At 45.6% G+C, this 19,885-nt stretch overlaps 1 protein-coding gene across 1 annotated transcript; it reads left to right on the forward strand.

Annotated features, from left to right (window-relative positions):
- Window positions 1–8,042: 8,042 nt before the first annotated feature.
- Window positions 8,043–11,149, forward strand: LOC101731855 (cell surface glycoprotein CD200 receptor 1-A). The gene is made up of 4 exons (XM_031896345.1): window positions 8,043–8,352; window positions 9,017–9,274; window positions 9,916–10,011; window positions 10,906–11,149. Exons 1-4 carry the CDS (start codon window positions 8,229–8,231, stop codon window positions 11,070–11,072), a joined length of 645 nt encoding a protein of 214 aa, XP_031752205.1. The 5' UTR covers window positions 8,043–8,228; the 3' UTR covers window positions 11,073–11,149.
- Window positions 11,150–19,885: the final 8,736 nt, after the last annotated feature.

The following is a 19,885-nucleotide window of genomic DNA, read 5'->3' on the forward strand; positions in this document are numbered from 1 at the left end:
AATTTAAACTTCAATTTAGTTGCTATGGTCACTGCAGGGGGCGTGTACTTTTCAGTCACAGATCCTTTCTATAAGGTAAGTGCTGGGTAATTAGAGATAGTTAAGCCCCGAGATGAATAACATATAACATGGAGAAACTATGAGACAATACAAGAAAGAACTGGAGACTAAAGAGATGTGGGGAAGAAAGGGTTAACAAGTAAAGGCCATTAGAGATAATGGAAGCAGTGCATTGTTGGTATATATGGGGCTCTGCACCTGTATCACCAAACAAAGTAAGAGCCGCATTTACAGGTGGGACAGTTTAGGGGTCATCCACTTACTGCCCCCCCCCCCCCCCCAGGCTTTGGCTGGCACATCTCCCCGCAGTGAGTTTCCCCAGTCATGGGCAAATATAAAGCGCACAAGTCACTCGTAATAAATATAAACTCTCACTCTAGTCAAATATTAAAAATAAAACAACTTTATTCCAAACTATTAAAAACTTCATGCAGTGCTGAAATATATATACTTTATTTCTAATTTTTTGAGTAGTTTGAGAGTTTATATGTGTTACATGAATTACCCCTGTTTGGTCACCGGCACTTACTCTGTATTCTCCTTTTTTATACTAAGTTGGAATTCCCAGTATCTGATTTTATATTCATTTGCACAAGTCACTCACACTCCAAACGGTGAAAATGATTGGAAATTATCAATCGCAGTTGCGTCCAATTCTCATTAAAGTGCACGAACAGTTGAGCTGCTTTCCACTTACTGCATCTCCCACCGCCAACTGCAATTATGCTGGAACCCTGGGGAAAATGTTGCATTGTGGGTAAAAAAAACCATGGTGACAGCTCAAAATTAGACTTTACACAGTGGAGTTGTTGAAATAAATACCCCGGTATGAATATACAGTGCGGCTACTGACAACTCCTTCCCTTGCGCATTTGCAGTTGGTAGGGGCCTTGGGGGCCAGGCCCTCTGATAGGTCCCACTGTCCCCAGTCTGAAGCTGATTGGGCTTAGAGCACAATAATGAAAACCCAATAATAATAAATATATTATGTACCTGATATAGGGGCGCAGGGCTGCCTTAGAGAGGTGAAAATGCCAGAACCGCGGGGAGAGGAAAAGAAGGAGGATGAGGAAGAAGAAGAGTGGAGTCACACACAAGTGGTGGCAGAATTAATGGCTCTAAAGCAAAGAGTCACAGCCCTAGAGAAGCAAAACAAACCTTAATTTTTTTTTTTTTTTAGCTTTTTTGTTGTTGTTGTGATTTCTACAGTTTTTATAAATGTAAATTTTTTTTACAACAAAGTTATTAAAAAAATCTGCAACGAGTTGTTGGTTTTCTCTGCCATTTGTATATACCGAGGCGCCATTTACTAACTGTCAGATTTTATTTTTTATGATTCAGATTCTTTAGCACCAAAACTAGAAATAATTGTGACTGGCAATTCATCAGCTACAACTTTACCTATGTGTACCAAGACCGCCGGGTCTTCCCCAGCCCCCCCCAACAATCTGTCCACTCGTTCCCCCACATGCCGAACCCTAGCACCAGGCAAGCAACACACAGTTCGGCATGTAGGGTCTTTGCAACAAATTACCCTATCCACCTTCATACCCCCCAACTGTCCCGCTTTTCGCGGGACAGTCCCGGTTTTTACAGCGCATCCCGCTGACTGCAGCCGAGCGCTCCGGCTGCGGCTCTGTGTAGTCCTCCGGCTCTTGCTTCTTATTCTGCTCCTCGTACGGCGGCGACAGGTCCTTTTATAAGGTTGCGCCCGTGCGTACGTATGACGTCACACGTACGCACGGGCACAACCTCATAAAAGGGCCTGTCGCCGCCGTAGAAGGAGCCGCATAAGGAGCAGGAGCCCAAGAAGCAGCAGCAGCGTCTATTGGGGACACTGTGTTTGGGGGGCATTTACTATTGGAGGTACTCTCTATGGGGCAATTGGGGGCTACTGTGTATGGGGGGCACTGTGTATGGGGGGCATTTACTATTGGAGGTACTCTCTATGGGGCAATTGGGGGCTACTGTGTATGGGGGGCACTGTGTATGGGGGGAATTTACTATTGGAGGTACTCTCTATGGGGCAATTGGGGGCTACTGTGTATGGGGGGGCACTGTGTATGGGGGGCATTTACTATTGGAGGTACTCTCTATGGGGCAATTGGGGGCTACTGTGTATGGGGGGCACTGTGTATGGGGGGCATTTACTATTGGAGGTACTCTCTATGGGGCAATTGGGGGCTACTGTGTATGGGGGGCACTGTGTATGGGGGGCATTTACTATTGGAGGTACTCTCTATGGGGCAATTGGGGGCTACTGTGTATGGGGGGGCACTGTGTATGGGGGGCATTTACTATTGGAGGTACTCTCTATGGGGCAATTGGGGGCTACTGTGTATGGGGGGCATTTACTATTGGAGGTACTCTCTATGGGGCAATTGGGGGCTACTGTGTATGGGGGGCACTGTGTATGGGGGGAATTTGCTATTGGAGGTACTCTCTATGGGGCAATTGGGGGCTACTGTGTATGGGGGCACTGTGTATGGGGGGCATTTACTATTGGAGGTACTCTCTATGGGGCAATTGGGGGCTACTGTGTATGGGGGGCACTGTGTATGGGGGGCATTTACTATTGGAGGTACTCTCTATGGGGCAATTGGGGGCTACTGTGTATGGGGGGCACTGTGTATGGGGGGAATTTACTATTGGAGGTACTCTCTATGGGGCAATTGGGGGCTACTGTGTATGGGGGGGCACTGGGTATGGGGGGCATTTACTATTGGAGGTACTCTCTATGGGGCAATTGGGGGCTACTGTGTATGGGGGGGCACTGTGTATGGGGGGGCACTGTGTATGGGGGCACTGTGTATGGGGTGCTACTGTGTATGGGGTGCTACTGTGTATGGGGGCACTGTGTATGGGGGGCACTGTGTATGGGGTGCTACTGTGTATGGGGTGCTACTGTGTATGGGGTGCTACTGTGTATGGGGGGCTACTGTGTATGGGGGGCACTGTGTATGGGGGAAATTGGGGGCACTTTCTATGGGGGCATTGTGTATGGAGGGTACTTTCTATGGGCGCACTGTGTATGGAGGGTACTTTCTATGGGGGCATTTAAAAATGAATTTTAAAAATGGGGTGTGGTAATTGGGGCGTGGTCACAACGTGGGCGTGGTCAAACAATTTTGTCCCTCTTTTCACTTTTCAAATGTTGGGAGGTATGCACCTTTCTAATAATTGAATCCCCTACAACTATAACCTGCCTTCCCTTCCTAGCACTATTCCCCCCACCTGTATTAGAGGTGCCGGCTCCCAGGGTGCTCTGAGAGTCAGCCCGCTCCATACATGCCAGCTCAGAGCTGTCAGTGGTCAGTGGGGTTTGCCCTAAGTTTAACCCCTTCCCACCTACCTGCCCCTGCTCTGCGCTGTCATTGCTTGATATGGAAGTTATGTGAGTTTTTGCACAAGTTACACAAACTGCGTAAGTTTAGGGGCCCAATGATGTTGCTGTGGGGCCCAATAACCAGTCAGTAGTAGTTCATAAAAATAGTAAAAATAATGAATGTGCTAATAAGTCAGTATTTTAATTGGGGGGTCAGTGGATTTGTATGTTTATGGTTTATATGTAAGTTACGTAAAACTGTGGGGAGGTAGTCGCGTGTATAACTGAACAGACTAAATAGATTAAATGAAAACACTGTTTTGTTTCCTGTTGGTTCCCACCTAGATATCCAAGTGTTCTATAGTAGGGAAGAAGGATTGTTTTGCTAAATGAATTGGGCAACCCACAAATACATACTCTGGTCTGGTTAATTAATGGCGATAAATCTGATTCATTTGCTTCTTATTTAAAGGAAAACTATACCTATGAATGTATATTGCATACATAAAAAGTATATTGCATAAACAGCTCATATGTAAAACCCTGCTTCGTCTAAATAAACCATTGTAGGGAACTGGTAAATGATGCCTTTTCCCACTCTGTGGTCCCCTAGTTCTCTAGACAGCTATAAGGGTCCTTAATGTAATAGGAAGTAAGTCCCTTGTTCCTGGGTCATAGCATGACCACTTGTGCATTTCCACAGTTTGGCCATTAGGTGGCACTGGGGATATAAAAGGCTGAGCAGCCATGAGGCTAGAGGCCATTTTGCGGAGCTCTCTCTCTGAGGAAACATGCAGAGAGAGCTCTACTGTGAAAATCTGGGAATAGGTAGGTTTAGAAAGAATAGTCAGGGCCCACCCCTGAAGGATACAGTCTCATCCTGGGTAAAATACTGTAACCCTATTTTGGCTACGGTTGTACTTTTAACACGCAATCACCTGCGTGTGGCGCTACAGGAGCCCTGAGCCCCCGCTTATTATGGGGGACAGGTGTAATATAAATGAATGGCGTGCCTCCACCCAGGGTAGGTATAGGTAGAGCTATATGTCTCCTCCCTGGGAAAACTCTATGAGGTCCTCCTTGGACCCGGACTCCCAGCAACTCCCGGTACCTTGCCCCTCCCTTGGGGTAGCTGCTTACCAGGCAGTTGAGGATCCTCAGTATATGAACCACCAAGACACTGGTTAAAATGGTGAACCAGATGAACTTGTTTATTGATGCAGGCAGAACACTTCAGAGGATGTCACACAGACGGCTCAAGTCACACTCTCTCTCTTTGGGCTACCCCCGGTACTCCCGCCGGATGCTTCCACCTAGGAACTCACCCCGGTCCACGCGTAGGGCCCCTTCACTGGGAACACTCCCAGGTGCTGACTTGGCTCCTCTTACTACACACTACAGGCCCTTAACTCCAGCCATGAGTGCTGGGGGGTCTTAACCCCTCTCTCTCCTGTTGGGGCTATCACTGCCCGTTCTCTCTAGCCTGCCTGTCACTCCCAGAGTGACCTGTTACAGTACCTCCTGTACTAGAACACTAGCCTGTTATACGCTTCTTTACAAGAAGCAGTCCCAGGACGAAGACCTGTACAAAATGGGTGTCAGCCCTTTTTATACTTTTAGCACAGCGACATCTAGTGGTTGCTGTTAACTTGCAGGGAAACTCCCTTTTCACACATAAACACCCAGGACCACCTTTAGGTGTCCAAATCTCATAAGGCCACCCTCATGGTGCCTGTCTAAAGGGGAACTAATCCTGGAGGGGCCCAATTCTTTGGGGTCCCTACAATACGGTGTAGCTTGTGGTAATTAAAGGGCTACTTTACTATAAGCTTACTCCATTTTCATATAAATATACTTATTTAGTAGTAGGTGCCATTGGGTAATCCTAAATAGGAAACTGCCATTTTATATACTAAGGGCCGCCCCCTGGGATCATAGGAGTCACAGTGCACACAAACAAGCCAAGGCACACATACATGCTAGGCCCCATCAGCCAATGAATGGGCAGAGTTCTGCCTTTTGCCATACCTCCCAACATTTGAAAAATGAAAAGAGGGACAAAAAGATTTTGCGCGCGCAGCACGGCAAATTTTTTTGACCACGCCCCCTTTTGTGGTCACGCCCCAATTACCACACCCCATTTTAAAAAAAATACCCCTTTTATATAGATTAAATGGCGGGAGCAGATGCAAATGTGCTATACCCTCATACTGTACTGCCTAAGGAAAACAATATAGCAACTCCTACATATAAAATACACATATAGAGAGAAGGCAGTGAGTTATAAGTGAGTTCTAACTATGTACCAGTTTTTCCCCCCATACACAGTAGCCCCCAATACACAGTGCCCCAATACACAGTAGCCCCCACATACACAGTAGCCCGCCCCATACACAGTAGCCCACCCCATACACAGTAGCCCGCCCCATACACAGTAGCCCGCCCCATACACAGTAGCCCCCCCATACACAGTAGCCCCCCATACACAGTAGCCCCCCCCAATACACAGTACCCCCATACACAGTACCATCCAATACACAGTAGCCCCCAATACACAGTAGTCTCCCATACACAGTGCCCCCTATACACAGTAGCCCCCTATACACAGTGTCCCCCTATACACAGTAGCCCCCAATACACAGTGCCCCTATACACAGTAGCCCCCAATACACAGTGCCCCTATACACAGTAGCCCCCAATACACAGTAGCCCCCCAATACACAGTGCCCCTATACACAGTAGCCCCCCAATACACAGTAGCCCCCAATACACAGTAGCCCCCCAATACACAGTAGCCCCCTATCACAGTAGCCCCCCAATACACAGTGCCCCCCAATACACAGTAGCCCCCTATCACAGTAGCCCCCCAATACACAGTGCCCCCCAATACACAGTAGCCCCCTATCACAGTAGCCCCCTATCACAGTACCTCCCATAGGCGCTCCGCCTTCGTTATGCCTCTCCTTGCGCTGCGCAACAGTCCCTTTTATAAAGTTGCGCCCCGTGCATAATGACGTCACACCCACAGGCGCAACCTTATAAAAGGGACTGTCGCGCTGCGCAAGGAGAGGCATAACGAAGGCACAGACGAAGCGTGAACATCCGGCACAGCATGCGCATCCCGCTGTGCCGGATAGTTCCATGAATGTTCCGCAATGCGGGACATTCATGGAACTATCCGGGACAGCGGGATGCGCCATAAAAAGCGGGACTGTCCCGCGAAAAGCGGGACAGTTGGGGGGTATGCCTTTTGCTCCCACACTACTTCCTGTTACAGTTAGAGCTGCATCACTTCCTGTCAGCTGATCTCTGAGGGAGCACACAGCCCATCACTAAATGGCGGCTCAAGGGAAAGGATGTAAAAGGGCAATATTTACTGATATATATATTCCAGTTTGGGGAGATTCTTTAATAGGCCACTTAATATGATAAAAACTGTCTGTTGGTTACGTATTCATTCTGGGGGGATAATTTTCCTTTGATCCATAGTCGGCTGTGAAGGATCCTTGGTTGCTAAGAGACACCCTGAGGATACAGATACTGGGCCAGGTTACTCTCCCCAGGGAGGCCGTGCTGGTTGGGGGTCTGTACCTTCCCCACCCTCGACTAAGGTGGGCTATACCGGTGGACACCATATTATTCTACCTTCTCTGCATTTATCTGATATCTCCTCTGTGTGAGTATTGCTATAACCTTGTGGATCATTGTCTTGGACAATAAACAAGTTATGTTCTGGTTTACCATAAGGAACCTTCTGGCGCCCATTTGTTTTTCTGCACTGCACACAGTTATAGTGGGTTGTAGTTGCACTACACCTTAGCTCCATTTGGCCACTTCCACATAGCGAAGGCCCATCCTGAAGGATTGAGTTGCATGTACCCCATGCTCTAAACCTACACTAGCCGTACTGTTGGCTCGGTTACAGCCAAGAAGGGGTTACACTAATAAATAATAATGGATGAAGGCGGAGCTTAGTGCTGGGGAAGTGGTCAGACAGTACATTTCCCCCCCCCCCCCAGTCGCTAAGGGAGCAGCACTGACCGTATTCACATTGATCGTAGTATAATAATTATAATGGAGACGCACCTACCTGCCCTCGTCTGTTTGGCCTTTGTACGTGGGAATGCAGGTAAGAACCGGATCTTGCTAAATGAAATGAATTCAATGGGGTTTTTTATTGCAAATAACTTTTCTCATCAATAGAAACTAAGAAAGTGGAAGAGAAATAAAGATGAGAAAAAGTAATAAAAAACGGTCGACTTCCCAAATGCATTAATACTGTATGTGGAATGTGACAGATCTAGTCTCACAGATAATAACAGTACTATGATAGGGGCATATGGGCTGAACGTACTACTTGCCCTTTACTTCAGTTCAGCAATGTCAGTAATATCTGGTGCCAACAAGTCACTGTTTGCAGAGAAGGAGATAGTAAATTAAATGAATGACAGGATATAGTTCAACACAAGTACTTTTTATTGTGTAAAATTGCACAATATATTCATTGGGATTATTACTATAATCTAATACTATACTAATGATAGCCTTGATTTTATTCTGTAATGTGGGCTTGACTATATATATATATATACTGTGAGAAACTACATAAATCTAACAAACGTTTTGTTCAGTTTAGTCGCTTTTCTGTTTTGCAGAACCGTCAGTGTTAGTGACAGAGTCAGTGCGGGTCTGGGCCGGCAGTTCTACAGTACTGAGGTGTCGGCAGGATCCCGGGGACAGTTTATTGTTACTCACATGGAAGGTGCTGCTACTGGATAACTCTCACTGTACCCTGCAACTGAATTGGGAAAACCTGACCAACCACAACAACTGCAGTGAGAGGATGAGGCCAGAGAATACGTCCCTCAGGATAGAGAATACGGCAGTAACAGACCAAGGCACCTACACCTGTGAGATTGCAAATTCCCTTGGGACCTTCTTCACCTCTGTTTTATTAGAGGTTTTAGGTGAGTGTTTGTAGATTCCTATCCGGCTTTATATAAACTCACACTCACACTCATAAACTCACATGCCTCTCCCTATTGTATATGTATCTCCTTTCAGCAAATGGGCTGCCCCTTGGTTTTCAAAATTTGTTCCATTTCAGCATGTCTATAACAGTAACAGTAATCTAGTTTTCATAGGAGCTCCGCACCTTGGAAAGTGTCTGTGACACTGCACATGCTCAGTGGGCTCTGAGCAGCTGTTGAGAAGCTCAGCTTAGGGATCGTTGCAAATCGGCACAATTACGCTAATCTAATGTGAGCGGGAAGTGAATTACCTCATAAATCCAGAGCCACTGTCATGTGTGTCTGAGGTGGAGCTTCCATGACAGTGATCATTAAACACCAGTTATAGACCTCTCCCAATTTTTAAAAATTAGGTGCTGACCTGTAGGGATCACCCACGTTTGACATCTTGCCTTCCTGCCCGTAGCCCTAAGGGGATCAATCACATCTGTAATGAATAACACTCTGACTCTATTTTTTAGTTATTATTGAATTTTATTATCTGTTTATCCAGAATATTTCCCTACTGTAGGGGGGGGCAACATCATATCCATCATTTCTCAAAATGTACATAAACATATGATTTCAAATAAGTGAGTATCTTTTTTGTCACTATTTTCAGTTGAGCCTTCAGTGACGTTGGAGCTAAACAAGCTTGGGGTTCCTGAGTGCCGGGCACATGGGGGGAACCCAGCGGCAAATATCTCATGGATCCCAGAAGGTTCCATCAGTACAAACAGAGCAATGGAGCCAGATAGGAGCTGGACAGTTAGCAGCACTTACACTGCAACCAGCAGCAATGTCACCCAAGTGACTTGTATAGTGTCCCACCCCACATTCCCACAGCCTCACAGCTCCTCCATCAGCACCGCCGGCTCCGGTAATTATCTCTTTAATTACATTTTTAGTAGTGCCCCTTGTGTCATATAGATAATATATATATAGTAAATATATACATTCATACAACAAGGTGACTATATTGACAACTGGTAAGTGAGGAGTTAAACTAACAGCCTTTGAATATGTGTCTTTGTATAGTAATTAAATAAAAACACTGCGCTCACATAAGTGCCTGTTTTTTTTATTAAATACAATTACCCATATTATAGGTATTATTATTATTATGAATTATATAGCATCATCATTCACACTATCTGCCAATGAATGAGGATCACCCCTCTAACATCTACATTATGGGACAGTACAGTGGGACCATGTTCATCATCACTGTGCCTGCCAGGGAATTCCATAGGTTCCAAATAAAGAACCCTTTCCTATCCTGATGGCAAAACCTCCTTTCCCCCAGTCTCTCTTTATGTCTGTTTGTCCTACAGAGGCCGAAGTCCATTATTCAGATGTTTCCTTTGTCTGTATTTGTTATTCACATTCATCGTATTCCTTCTCAGGGAGTAACTGTATTACCTGTAGGTTATTCCCTCCTTCCATTCACATAATCTCAGGATAATATGTTCTGTTGGCTGACAGTTTAGAGACACTGAATTACTATTTCTTCTCGTTTAGGTCGGATATTGTGGGTGAGAGTCACAGTCTCCATCATTGTGGTTATTATGGGATTGTTCCTCATTGTGATGCTGTTCAGTTCCTACGGCCAATCGTGTAAGTACATGGGCACTTGTATAGGTGCTCGGCCTTTATAATAGTTACTCTGAAACTAAACTGAAAAAAGGACAATTTATAAAATGTCTGAGAACCAGTATAAAGAAACGGATATTCTCAGACATTTTACAAATTCATTTTTCAACTTTTTCTTTTGTGGCTCTTCCTTTTGGAATTTAAACTTCAATTTAGTTGCTATGGTCACTGCAGTGGGCGTGTACTTTTCAGTCACAGGTCCTTTCTATAAGGTAAGTGCTGGGTAATTCATGCAGTGCTGAAATATATATACTTTATTTCTAATTTTTGAGTAGTTGGAGAGTTTATATATGTTACATGCCTTACCCCTGTTTGGTCACTAGAGGGCACACCGGCACTTACACTGTATTCTCCTTTTTTATACTAAGTTGGAATTCCCAGTATCTGATTTTTATATTTATTTGCACAAGTCACTCACATTCCCAAACGGTAAAAATGATTGGAAATTATCAATTGCAGTTGCTTCCAATTCCCATTAAAGTGCACAAACAGTTGAGCTACTTTCCACTTACTGCATCTCCCACCGCCAACTGCAATTATGCTGGAACCCTGGGGAAAATGTTGCATTGTGGGTAAAAAAAACCATGGTGACAGCTCAAAATTAGATTTTACACAGTGGAGTTGTTGAAATAAATACCCCGGTATGAATATACAGTGCGGCTACTGACAACTCCTTCCCTTGCGCATTTGCAGTTGGTAGGGGCCTTGGGGGCCAGGCCCTCTGATAGGTCCAACTGCCCCCAGTCTGAAGCTGATTGGGCTGGAAGTTGGGCTTAATTATAGGTTTGGGGGTGAAAAGGATAGAAAATCGCTGCTATAAAACCCAATAATAATAAATATATTATGTACCTGATATAGGGGCGCAGGGCTGCCTTAGAGAGGTGAAAATGCCAGAACCGCAGGGAGAGGAAAAGGAGGAGGATGAGGATGAAGAAGAAGCAGAATGGAGTCACACTCAAGTGGCAGCAAAATTGAAGGCTTTAGAGCAAAGAGTCTCAGCCCTAGAGAAGCAGAACCAGCCGTAATTTTCTTTTTAGCTTTTTTAAAAAAAATTTCACAACAAAGTTATTAAAAAAATCTGCAACGAGTTGTTGGTTCTCTCTGTCATTTGTATATACCGAGGCGCCATTTACTAACTGTCAGGTTTTATTTTTTGTGATTCCAACTCTTTAGCACCAAAACTAGAAAAAAATGGGGACTTTTTATAGCTGCTTTTTTGAGCAGTATGTGCCAAAACGGATAAAAATCCAAATCCCGCAATTCGTCAGCTACAACTTGTTGAGATTGTGTAGAAGCCAATGGGAAATGTCCCTTCCCTGGCGGATCCGTCTTTCCTTCCTTTTTGGATTTTTGATGCTGTTTTTGTTTGTGCAACAATACAAAAAGGTTTTGGTGCGACAGTTTTGCGACTTTTCTGCAACTTTTTCAGTTCAGACATTGGTGGAAATGAGTTTATTGGAAAATCTGCCCCTAATTGGCAAACATGGACCAATGAGCGAGGGATCGGGTCGGATACGAGTCCCCAGTCAATAAATGGTTTCTGTCGGCAATAAAACAACACAAAGTACAAGTGGTTACTGTACAGTCACTGTAACACTATCATTTCTCAGTCTTTTTCATTTTCATACTCGACTAAACTCATTTCTTTGAATGTCTAAATCCAATAGGAAAGTCACCTCGACTTTTTCAAGTTATTGCACGAAAAAAACAGCATCAAAAATCCGAAGTTCCGAGGCAAAAGAAGGATCTGCCATTGGCTTCTGTATAATCTCGGCATGTCCAGAATTTGGCGAATTGTAGGATTTGGATTTTTAGCCGTTTTGTCACATAGTAAATCTCAAAAAAACCGCAACTATTTCCGGCAACGTTTAGCATTTAAAATCTGATTCGAGAAAAAAATCAAAACTTGATGGTTAGTAAATTGGCCCCGTAATTAACTTGGGTTATTTGCTCTTATCTCTGATGTTAGCTGCTTAGTCTTATTCCTTATTCTTTGGGGGGGCAGAGTAACCAAGATTTGAGAGTCCCATTTGTTCACCCCTGCACCCTCCCCATGCATGACAAAGCAGTGGTGTTGTGGGGGTGCCACAAAATGACAAGTGGGAGGGAGCACGATGCAGGTATAGGCAGGAGAGGTAAGTGCCTAGCGCCCCCTAGCGTTGTGCCCTAGGCAGGTACCTCTTTTTCCTACCCCTAGTTCCGGCCCTGTTTCAGATAAACCAATCAGCACTGGGCCAGCTGGCCGGCACCCTGGGAAACCCGGCTGGCTTCCTCGCCCCAAGCCATGGGAGGAACAGGGACCGGAGTAGGGGTGCAGAAGAAGTGTCTAGCGCCCCCACCACTACTGCCCCCTAGGCACGTGCCTCTTCTGCCCACCCCACATTCCCGTTTCAGATAATCAGTACCGGGCCAGCAGGCCAGGCACCCTAGACAACACTCGCCCCAAGCCTTGGGAGGAACAGGGACCGGAGTAGGGGTGCAGAAGAAGTGTCTAGCACCCCCCACCACTACTGCCCCCTAGGCACGTGCCTCTTCTGCCCACCCCAAGTCCCAACCCTGTTCCACTCCACTCATGCTAAAAGTACCACTGGTTAAGCCCAAAGCAACGTTCTCTTTATACAGCAAGTCCCAAGTGGAGAGGAGAGGTAATACTCACAGGTACTACGTGCAATAGAAATGAAACCTGAGTGTGAAACACCCCTTTCAGCAGGGCCCCTAATGCCGCCCCCCCCCCCCCCGTCCCCCAATACCACCCCCTCCCCTCGGCCCCCCGCGCTTACCTTTACAGCACCAGAGGGGGCTGGAGTGGCCGCATCACTAGTGTACAGAGGGCAGTAGTGCTCTTAAAGATACTAGGAGCGATTTTTTGCCCCCCCGGGTAAGTTTTGGGGGTGCTGAGACCATACAGAAGCCAATGGCCGATGTCCTTTCCCTGGAAGATCCTTCTTTTGTCTCGAAACTAGAGATTTTTAGAGGATTTTTGACGCTGCTTTTTGTGCGACAATTTGAAAAAGTTGAGTTTTCGGGGCGACAATTAGAAAAAGTTACAGTCCGTGCGGACACGGAGGAATTTTTAAAAAATGAGCTTTGGCACAGTGACCTAGAGACAGAACAGGGGGGACATTGGGGGGTTATGGGTCAATTGTTTTTGGATTTGCAGCAAAATTCCCCTTTTCAAATTGTTTCCAAAACTGCATCAGGTTCTGTTTACCGGAAAACCCGTAATCTAGAAAGTTCTGAATTCCAGGCAGGTCAGTTCCCATAGACGCCATTATAAGCGAGTAATTCAGAGTCACATGGTAGGAATAATCGCCCCATGACTGTAACGTATCTGGAATGAGGAAAAAACACGTAATAAAGTCATACAGAGCCACGAAAAAACACCTATTGAATTCAATGCATTTCACAAATTTTTCGCCATTTCCTGATTTTTTTTGCAATTTCGTACATTTTTCGTTGAAGCGAAACGGGACAGATTTGCTCATCACGATTGCTGATTGTCTCTGGTTTCTGCGGTGCCCAATCAGCTGGGAAGCTTTGCCACTTGTCACAATGCAAGTCTGTGCCAGCAATGACATTAAACACAACATTGTTTGTAAGGGTTTAGTTCTCCTTTAACCTGCAGTGTTGTGTTCTAACCAGTAGGGGGAAGCCATACTCCAGCGGCTCTCAGTACAGGAGGAGGCGGCCCCCAGGCTGGCCCTGCCCACTTCACAAGTGGCTCCACCCACACAGCCAGTAAGCAGCAGAGTCCGGCAGTTAGTTCTGTATAGATACCCCATGAGAGGGGATTTGCTTGGGGACATGGGATCTCAAATGGTATTTGTTTGGGGTAAGTAACCCCCAGGCAAGTGATATAAGGAGCAACTCTGACTGCTGCTAATCCAGGGGCTGTTCCACTCCAGGCTGGGTAGGTATCTGGGGTTTACTCCCTCCTGTTGTACAGCACTGCAGGATATGTTGGTGCCCCCGGGACAGTGGGGCTTCTATTATTTTACAGGTGTTGTTAAACTACAACTCCCAGGATCCTCTAGGACCGCAGGGAGACTGGGGGAAAGCCACCAAAATGTGTAATTTCTAAAGAAATAAAGTGGGGTTGAAGTAATTGGGTTCTGCATGGCTGCATATATATCGGTTCAGCCTGCAGAATGTATTTGAATCCCTTGCTAATTAGTTATTAGTGCAGATTATGGATTCAATATGTGGGCGGAACTAAAGGGGTGCGGAACCCTAATACCTGCAGCTCTGTGGGGTCCCCTATGTACCCAAGGGCCGGGGCAATAGGGCATATTTGCTCATGTTATTTATAGAGAACTCTATGTCTCCCAACATTCCTAAATTGGAATAATATCATCCTCCCATCATGCTCAGTTACAGCTGGCCACACCCATTTGTAGTGCAACTTGCCCCATTCAGGGGTATAAATGATACCCTCACCCCTTAGCAACAACTGAGCTCTGTATATCAGCAATAAACCAAATATTCATTTTAGAGTTTAGTTTCCCTTTATTCTGATCTGAGGGATATCCCAGAGTTCTGTTTATTTATACTGTGTGTATAATGTGTATGGGGCAAATCCCCTGAGTTGGACCCTGGGCCGGTACAAACTGCCAGCTGGGGCAGATTCATGGGAAGTAGGAGACTTACAGGAATCAGAGTCCCTTTGGCATTGGGAATTTTGCTGAGTGTCAGTGAGGCGGCAGTTTCACTTTCACTTCTGTTTGTGACTCCTGAGCAGCACTGTGGGGAATAATGTGCATTCACCCTGTGAAGTAACAGAAACAGCTGATTGGCTCATTGTCTTCCTGCCAACATCTCTCCTTCCCAGAAATCCCTCATTCACATACCCAGCATTCCCTGCGCTATTAGCAACGCTCCGTACATGTAATATTATATTCCCCAGACGGTGCCTCAGCCTGAAATCCCAGCCCCGCCCCCTGTTCTCTAAGCCCCACCCCCTGTTCCCCTGCTGATCTGGCTGACTACTTTGTAACTCAAATAAAATGTAACAGTAGTCGCCTGTCCCTCAGCCTGCCTTCAGCCTGCCCCCTCCCAATCCCACAATCCCCTGCTGCACACGTGATGTCAATAAGGAAAGGAACATCCCAGTGCAATGCATTGTGGGTTATGTAGTTCCTGCAGGCTGTCTGTAAGCTGTGGGGAAGTTGTTACAATGTGTAACATCGGTGTTTTAGTCCCTCCTCCCCTGCCAGGATTACAAATGATGCAGAAAGAGTAGAACAGTTTTGCAGCTGGATTTCAGCATATAAAATGGGATTTATTCCTACTGTTTGAAGAGATTACAGGGATAGGGATATTAGGGGTCTGTATGTGATTCTTTGGCACACACTGCAGTGTCTGTTGATACCCTCAGCGGGGCAATAGCTCATTATCAATGGGGGCACTTGGGCAGAGTGTATTTCGGTGCAAGTTGTGTCCATTTTGTCTTCTGGGGCTAGCACCACCGGGTGGGTATCAGACTGGATATGGGGAGGGTCGGATTTGGGGTAAATAACTGCTGTTTGCTGTCTTGTCTGCCCCTGGGTACATCCGGGGGCATCGACTTGGCCAACAGAGCAGTATGGCAGCTCCCAGTCATATTAATCAGCACACAATGGGCACAATAAGGCTCTCTGTGCAGAATAAGCCATGGCTCCATTTTTGCCAGCCATTTGGCCAGCAGGGTAGGTACATGCCAAGTTGGGGTGGGCACAGTTCTGATTGGCAGACAGAAGACCCACTGACGGGAGGTGAAGTGAGTGCTGTGGGGGGGGGGTAGCGGCATTAGCAGAGACAACATTGTCGTGGGAAGGGGGGGCGTAAGTGAGAGCCATGGGGGTCATTAGTATTTGGCCTGACTCTACCAGACCAGTTGCTGTAGCACTATGGCAGCACATTCAGCCCCAGTTTAGTAACCCCCAGCCAGCCAGGCACAAGGAGAATTTGTAGCCGGCACTTAATAACCTTTAAAGGGCATAACAGGGAGTTTCCTACGTGTAAGTACCAAAGGCCAAGCCCAACCGGAGAAAGTTTGGGGCCTTTCCAAATGAATAAATATCATTGTGGCCAAGAGATTAGTTGAATATGATCTATAAATGGCAACTTGTAACATACAGGTAATAGTTACCCCCTGTGGATGCCACGTGCAAAGGCCGCCATATTAATCTCCCACAATAATGTGCCAATATCAGGGTTATCCCTATGTACAATATATCCCAGTCTCCAAGGTAGGGCTAAAGGGGCACTCACAGGCCACCGTACAAGAGAAAGCTGCTCCACCATCTATGGCAGTGATATTAAGGCTGAAGTGCCACGATCTGGGTCCCTATTAGCTCAGCTCCACAAATGACTGTAACTATCCAAGTGTCGATAATCTTACATCCTAAATGCCGCCTTATGTGGCCTCCCAGCTGGGTTGAAAAGCAGCTGAACCACCTGCTTTGGGTCAAGCTGTAGCCAATGGGGGGCATTGAAATGATTACAGTCCAATGTGCAGCCAATGAGATTGTTAGGGTGATGGTTCATGGGAAATGTAATGCCCCAAGGGCACAAAGCAGCCATAAATACCCTCCTATGGGGACCCCCTCACTGTCAGCCCCATTTACCGCCGGGAAAACAAGGAATGTTTGGGCAACGTGTTACGCATGGGGTATTTACAGTTCAGCAAATACACACACAGGTATAAATACACTGGGGGGGCAACATAAAATTCCAGAACAAACTAGAAAGGGAAGTTTGAGAACAAACTTCATGTTGGGCTGAAAAACATGAAGTCACTGAATGGGCTCTGCCCACTTTCTCTAACCTTGTACCCACAGTTATACAGTAAAAACCACTGTGCAAAGTTTGGGGACCCTGGTTTTAATAGTGTCTGCATGGCAGCAACTTAAATTTCCCCACTGAAAGTCAACAACATCTGATTGGCGGTTGGTGGCTCCACCCCCTTTTTCTAACCTGGAACTGCAGTTCCCCAGTGACTAACTCTGTGAAGTTTAGGGACCCTAGGATTAATAGTTAAAGAACAGCAGCAATTACACCAATAAAAGTCAATAGGTAAATTGTGATTGGTGGTTCGTGGCTCCGCCCACTTTTTCTAACCTTGAGTTGAAGTCACCCAGTGACAAACAGTGGGCACCCCGGCATAAATAGTTTGAGAATGACAGCATTTTAAATTTAAACCAATAAAATTCAATGGATGAAATCTGATTGGCTGTTAGTGGCCCAACCCACTTTCCCTATTTTCCCCCAGTGACCAACTTTGCAAATTTTGGGGACTCAGGCATAAACATTGTGGGACTGACAGCATTTTACACTTCACCATTGAAAGTAAATAGGTGAAATGTGATTGGCTGTTGGTGGCTCTGCCCACTTTTTTCTAACTTTGAATGGCAAATACCCAGTGACTAACTCTGGAAACTTTAACAACCCTGGAATTAATATTTAAATAATGGCATCAGTTTAAATATAAACCAATGAAATCTAATGGGTGGAAATGGATTGGCTGTTGGTGGCTCCTCCCACTTGTTTGGGAACCCTGACATAAATAGTATGAGCAAAGCAACATTTTAAATATAAACCACAAAAAAATCAATAGGTGAAGTCTGATTGGCTGTTGGTGGCTCCACCCACTTTTTAAAACCTAAAAATGCAGTTCCCTAGTGACCCTGGGGTTAATACTGTGAGAATGGCAGCAGGTTGAATTTCCCATTGAAAATCAATAGGTAAAATCTGATTGGCTGTTGTTGGCTCCACCCACTTTTTCTAACTCTGAACCTCAGTTACCTGGTGACTAGCTCTGCAAAGTTTGGAGACCTTAGTATTAATATTTAAAGAATGGCGGCAGTTTAAATTTAAACATATGAAGTCTATAGGTGAAATCTAATTGGTTGTTGTTGGCCCCACCCACTTTTCTAAACTTGGAACATAGTCACCCAGTGACAAACTGTGCAAAGTTTGGGGACCCTGACATTAAACATGTGAGAATGGCAACAGTTAAAATTTTCCCACTGAAAACAATGAAAGAAATGTGATTGGCTTTTAGCGACCCCGCCCACTTTTTCTAACCTTGGATACGAAGTCACCCAGTGACTGACTGTGCAAAGTTTGCGAACTCTGGCATCAAACCAATAAAATTCAATAGGTGAAATCTGATTGGCTGTTGGTGGCCCCGCCCACTTTTTCAAAACTAAAACTGTAGTCCCCTAGTGACCAACTGTGAAAAGTTTGGGGACCCTGGTGTTAATACTGTCAGAATGGCAGCAGGTTGAATTTCCCCATTTAGAGTCAATAGGTAAAATCTGATTGGCTGTTGGTGGCTCCACCCACTTACAAAAAAAATCTTAAATGCGTAGTCACCCAGTGTCTGACTATGCAAAGTTTGGGAACCCTGGCAACAAACCAATAAAAATCAATAGGTGAAATCTGATTGGTTGTTGGTGGCTCCGCCCACTTCTACAAACTAAAATTGCAGTCCCCTAGTGACCAACTGTGAAAAGTTTGGGGACCTGGTGTTATTTCTGTGAGAATGGCAGCAGGTTGGATTTCCCCATTGAAAGTCAATAGGTAAACTCTGATTGGCTGTTGGTGGCTCCGCCCACTTTTTCTTACCTTGAACCACAGTTACCTGGTGCCTAACTCTGCAAAGTTTGGGGACCCCGGTAATATTAATGTGAGAATGGCAGCAGGTTGGATTTCTGCCAAGTCAATAGGTAAAATCTGATTGGCTGTTCACATCTCCGCCCACTTTTGGGCATCCAACAATCATCCTATTTTCCTTCAGGCTGAGCCCATGACTGTGTGATTCAAGTTTGGGGGGTGTAGCCTCAAAGCTGTAAGATTGGCAGCAGTTTCAATTTCCCCATAAAAGCCAATGGGTACAATATGATTGGCTATTGTTGGCCCCTCCCACTTTGTGGGGTTTGTTTTTTTTTAAAAAAACCTGAATGCGTAGTTACCCAGTGACTGACTGTGCAAAGTTTGGAAAATCTGGCATCAAACCAATAAAAATCAATAAGTGAAATTTGATTGGCTGTTGGTGGCTCCACCCACTTTTCAAAACTTAAACTGCAGTCCCCTAGTGACCAACTGTAAAAAGTTTGGGGACCCCGACGTTATTACTGTGAGATTGGCAGCAGGTTGGATTTCCGCCAAATCAATAGGTAAAATCTGATTGGCTGTTCACATCTCCGCCCACTTTTGGGCATCCAACACTCATCCTATTTTCATTCAGGCTGAGCCCATGACTGTGTGATTCAAGTTTGGGGAGTGAAACCTCAAAGCTGTAAGATTGGCAGCAGTTTTAATTTCCCCATAAAAGTCAATGATTAAAATTTCATTGGCTGTTGTTGGCCCCTCCCACTTTGGGGTCATCCAACAAATGTTGCTGCTTCATTCGGGGTGACCCCATGATTATGTTATTCAAGTTTGGGGGGTGTAGCTTCAAAGCTGTAAGATTGGCAGCAGTTTGAAAATCTTCCCTGTCAAAGTCAATGGGAAAATTGGGGGGTTCGGAGCGGCGCCACAAAAAGACGGGGGGCGCAATCGCTTAGAAAAGCACAAGCAGCCTGCTCTGCTATAGGGCGAAGAAGTGTGGGGAGTTTGGGTGCTGTACCCCTAAAACTGTAGGAGGAGTAGCGTTTAGAAAATGGGGGGCGCTAAGAATAAGAAGAAGAAGAAGAAGAAGCGGAAGAATAAGCTAAAGTCGAAGAACAGTCTGTTGGGGTTTTCAACCCAACATAATAACCTGGTATCTCTAGAAATCTAGAAATCACAATGACAGCAAAGTAAATATTTATATTGCGTGAAGGGAAATTTTTGGTGACAGCGGTTGCGGTCATCG

Source organism: Xenopus tropicalis, chromosome 2 (assembly GCF_000004195.4).
Source record: "Xenopus tropicalis strain Nigerian chromosome 2, UCB_Xtro_10.0, whole genome shotgun sequence".
NCBI lineage: Eukaryota > Metazoa > Chordata > Amphibia > Anura > Pipidae > Xenopus > Xenopus tropicalis.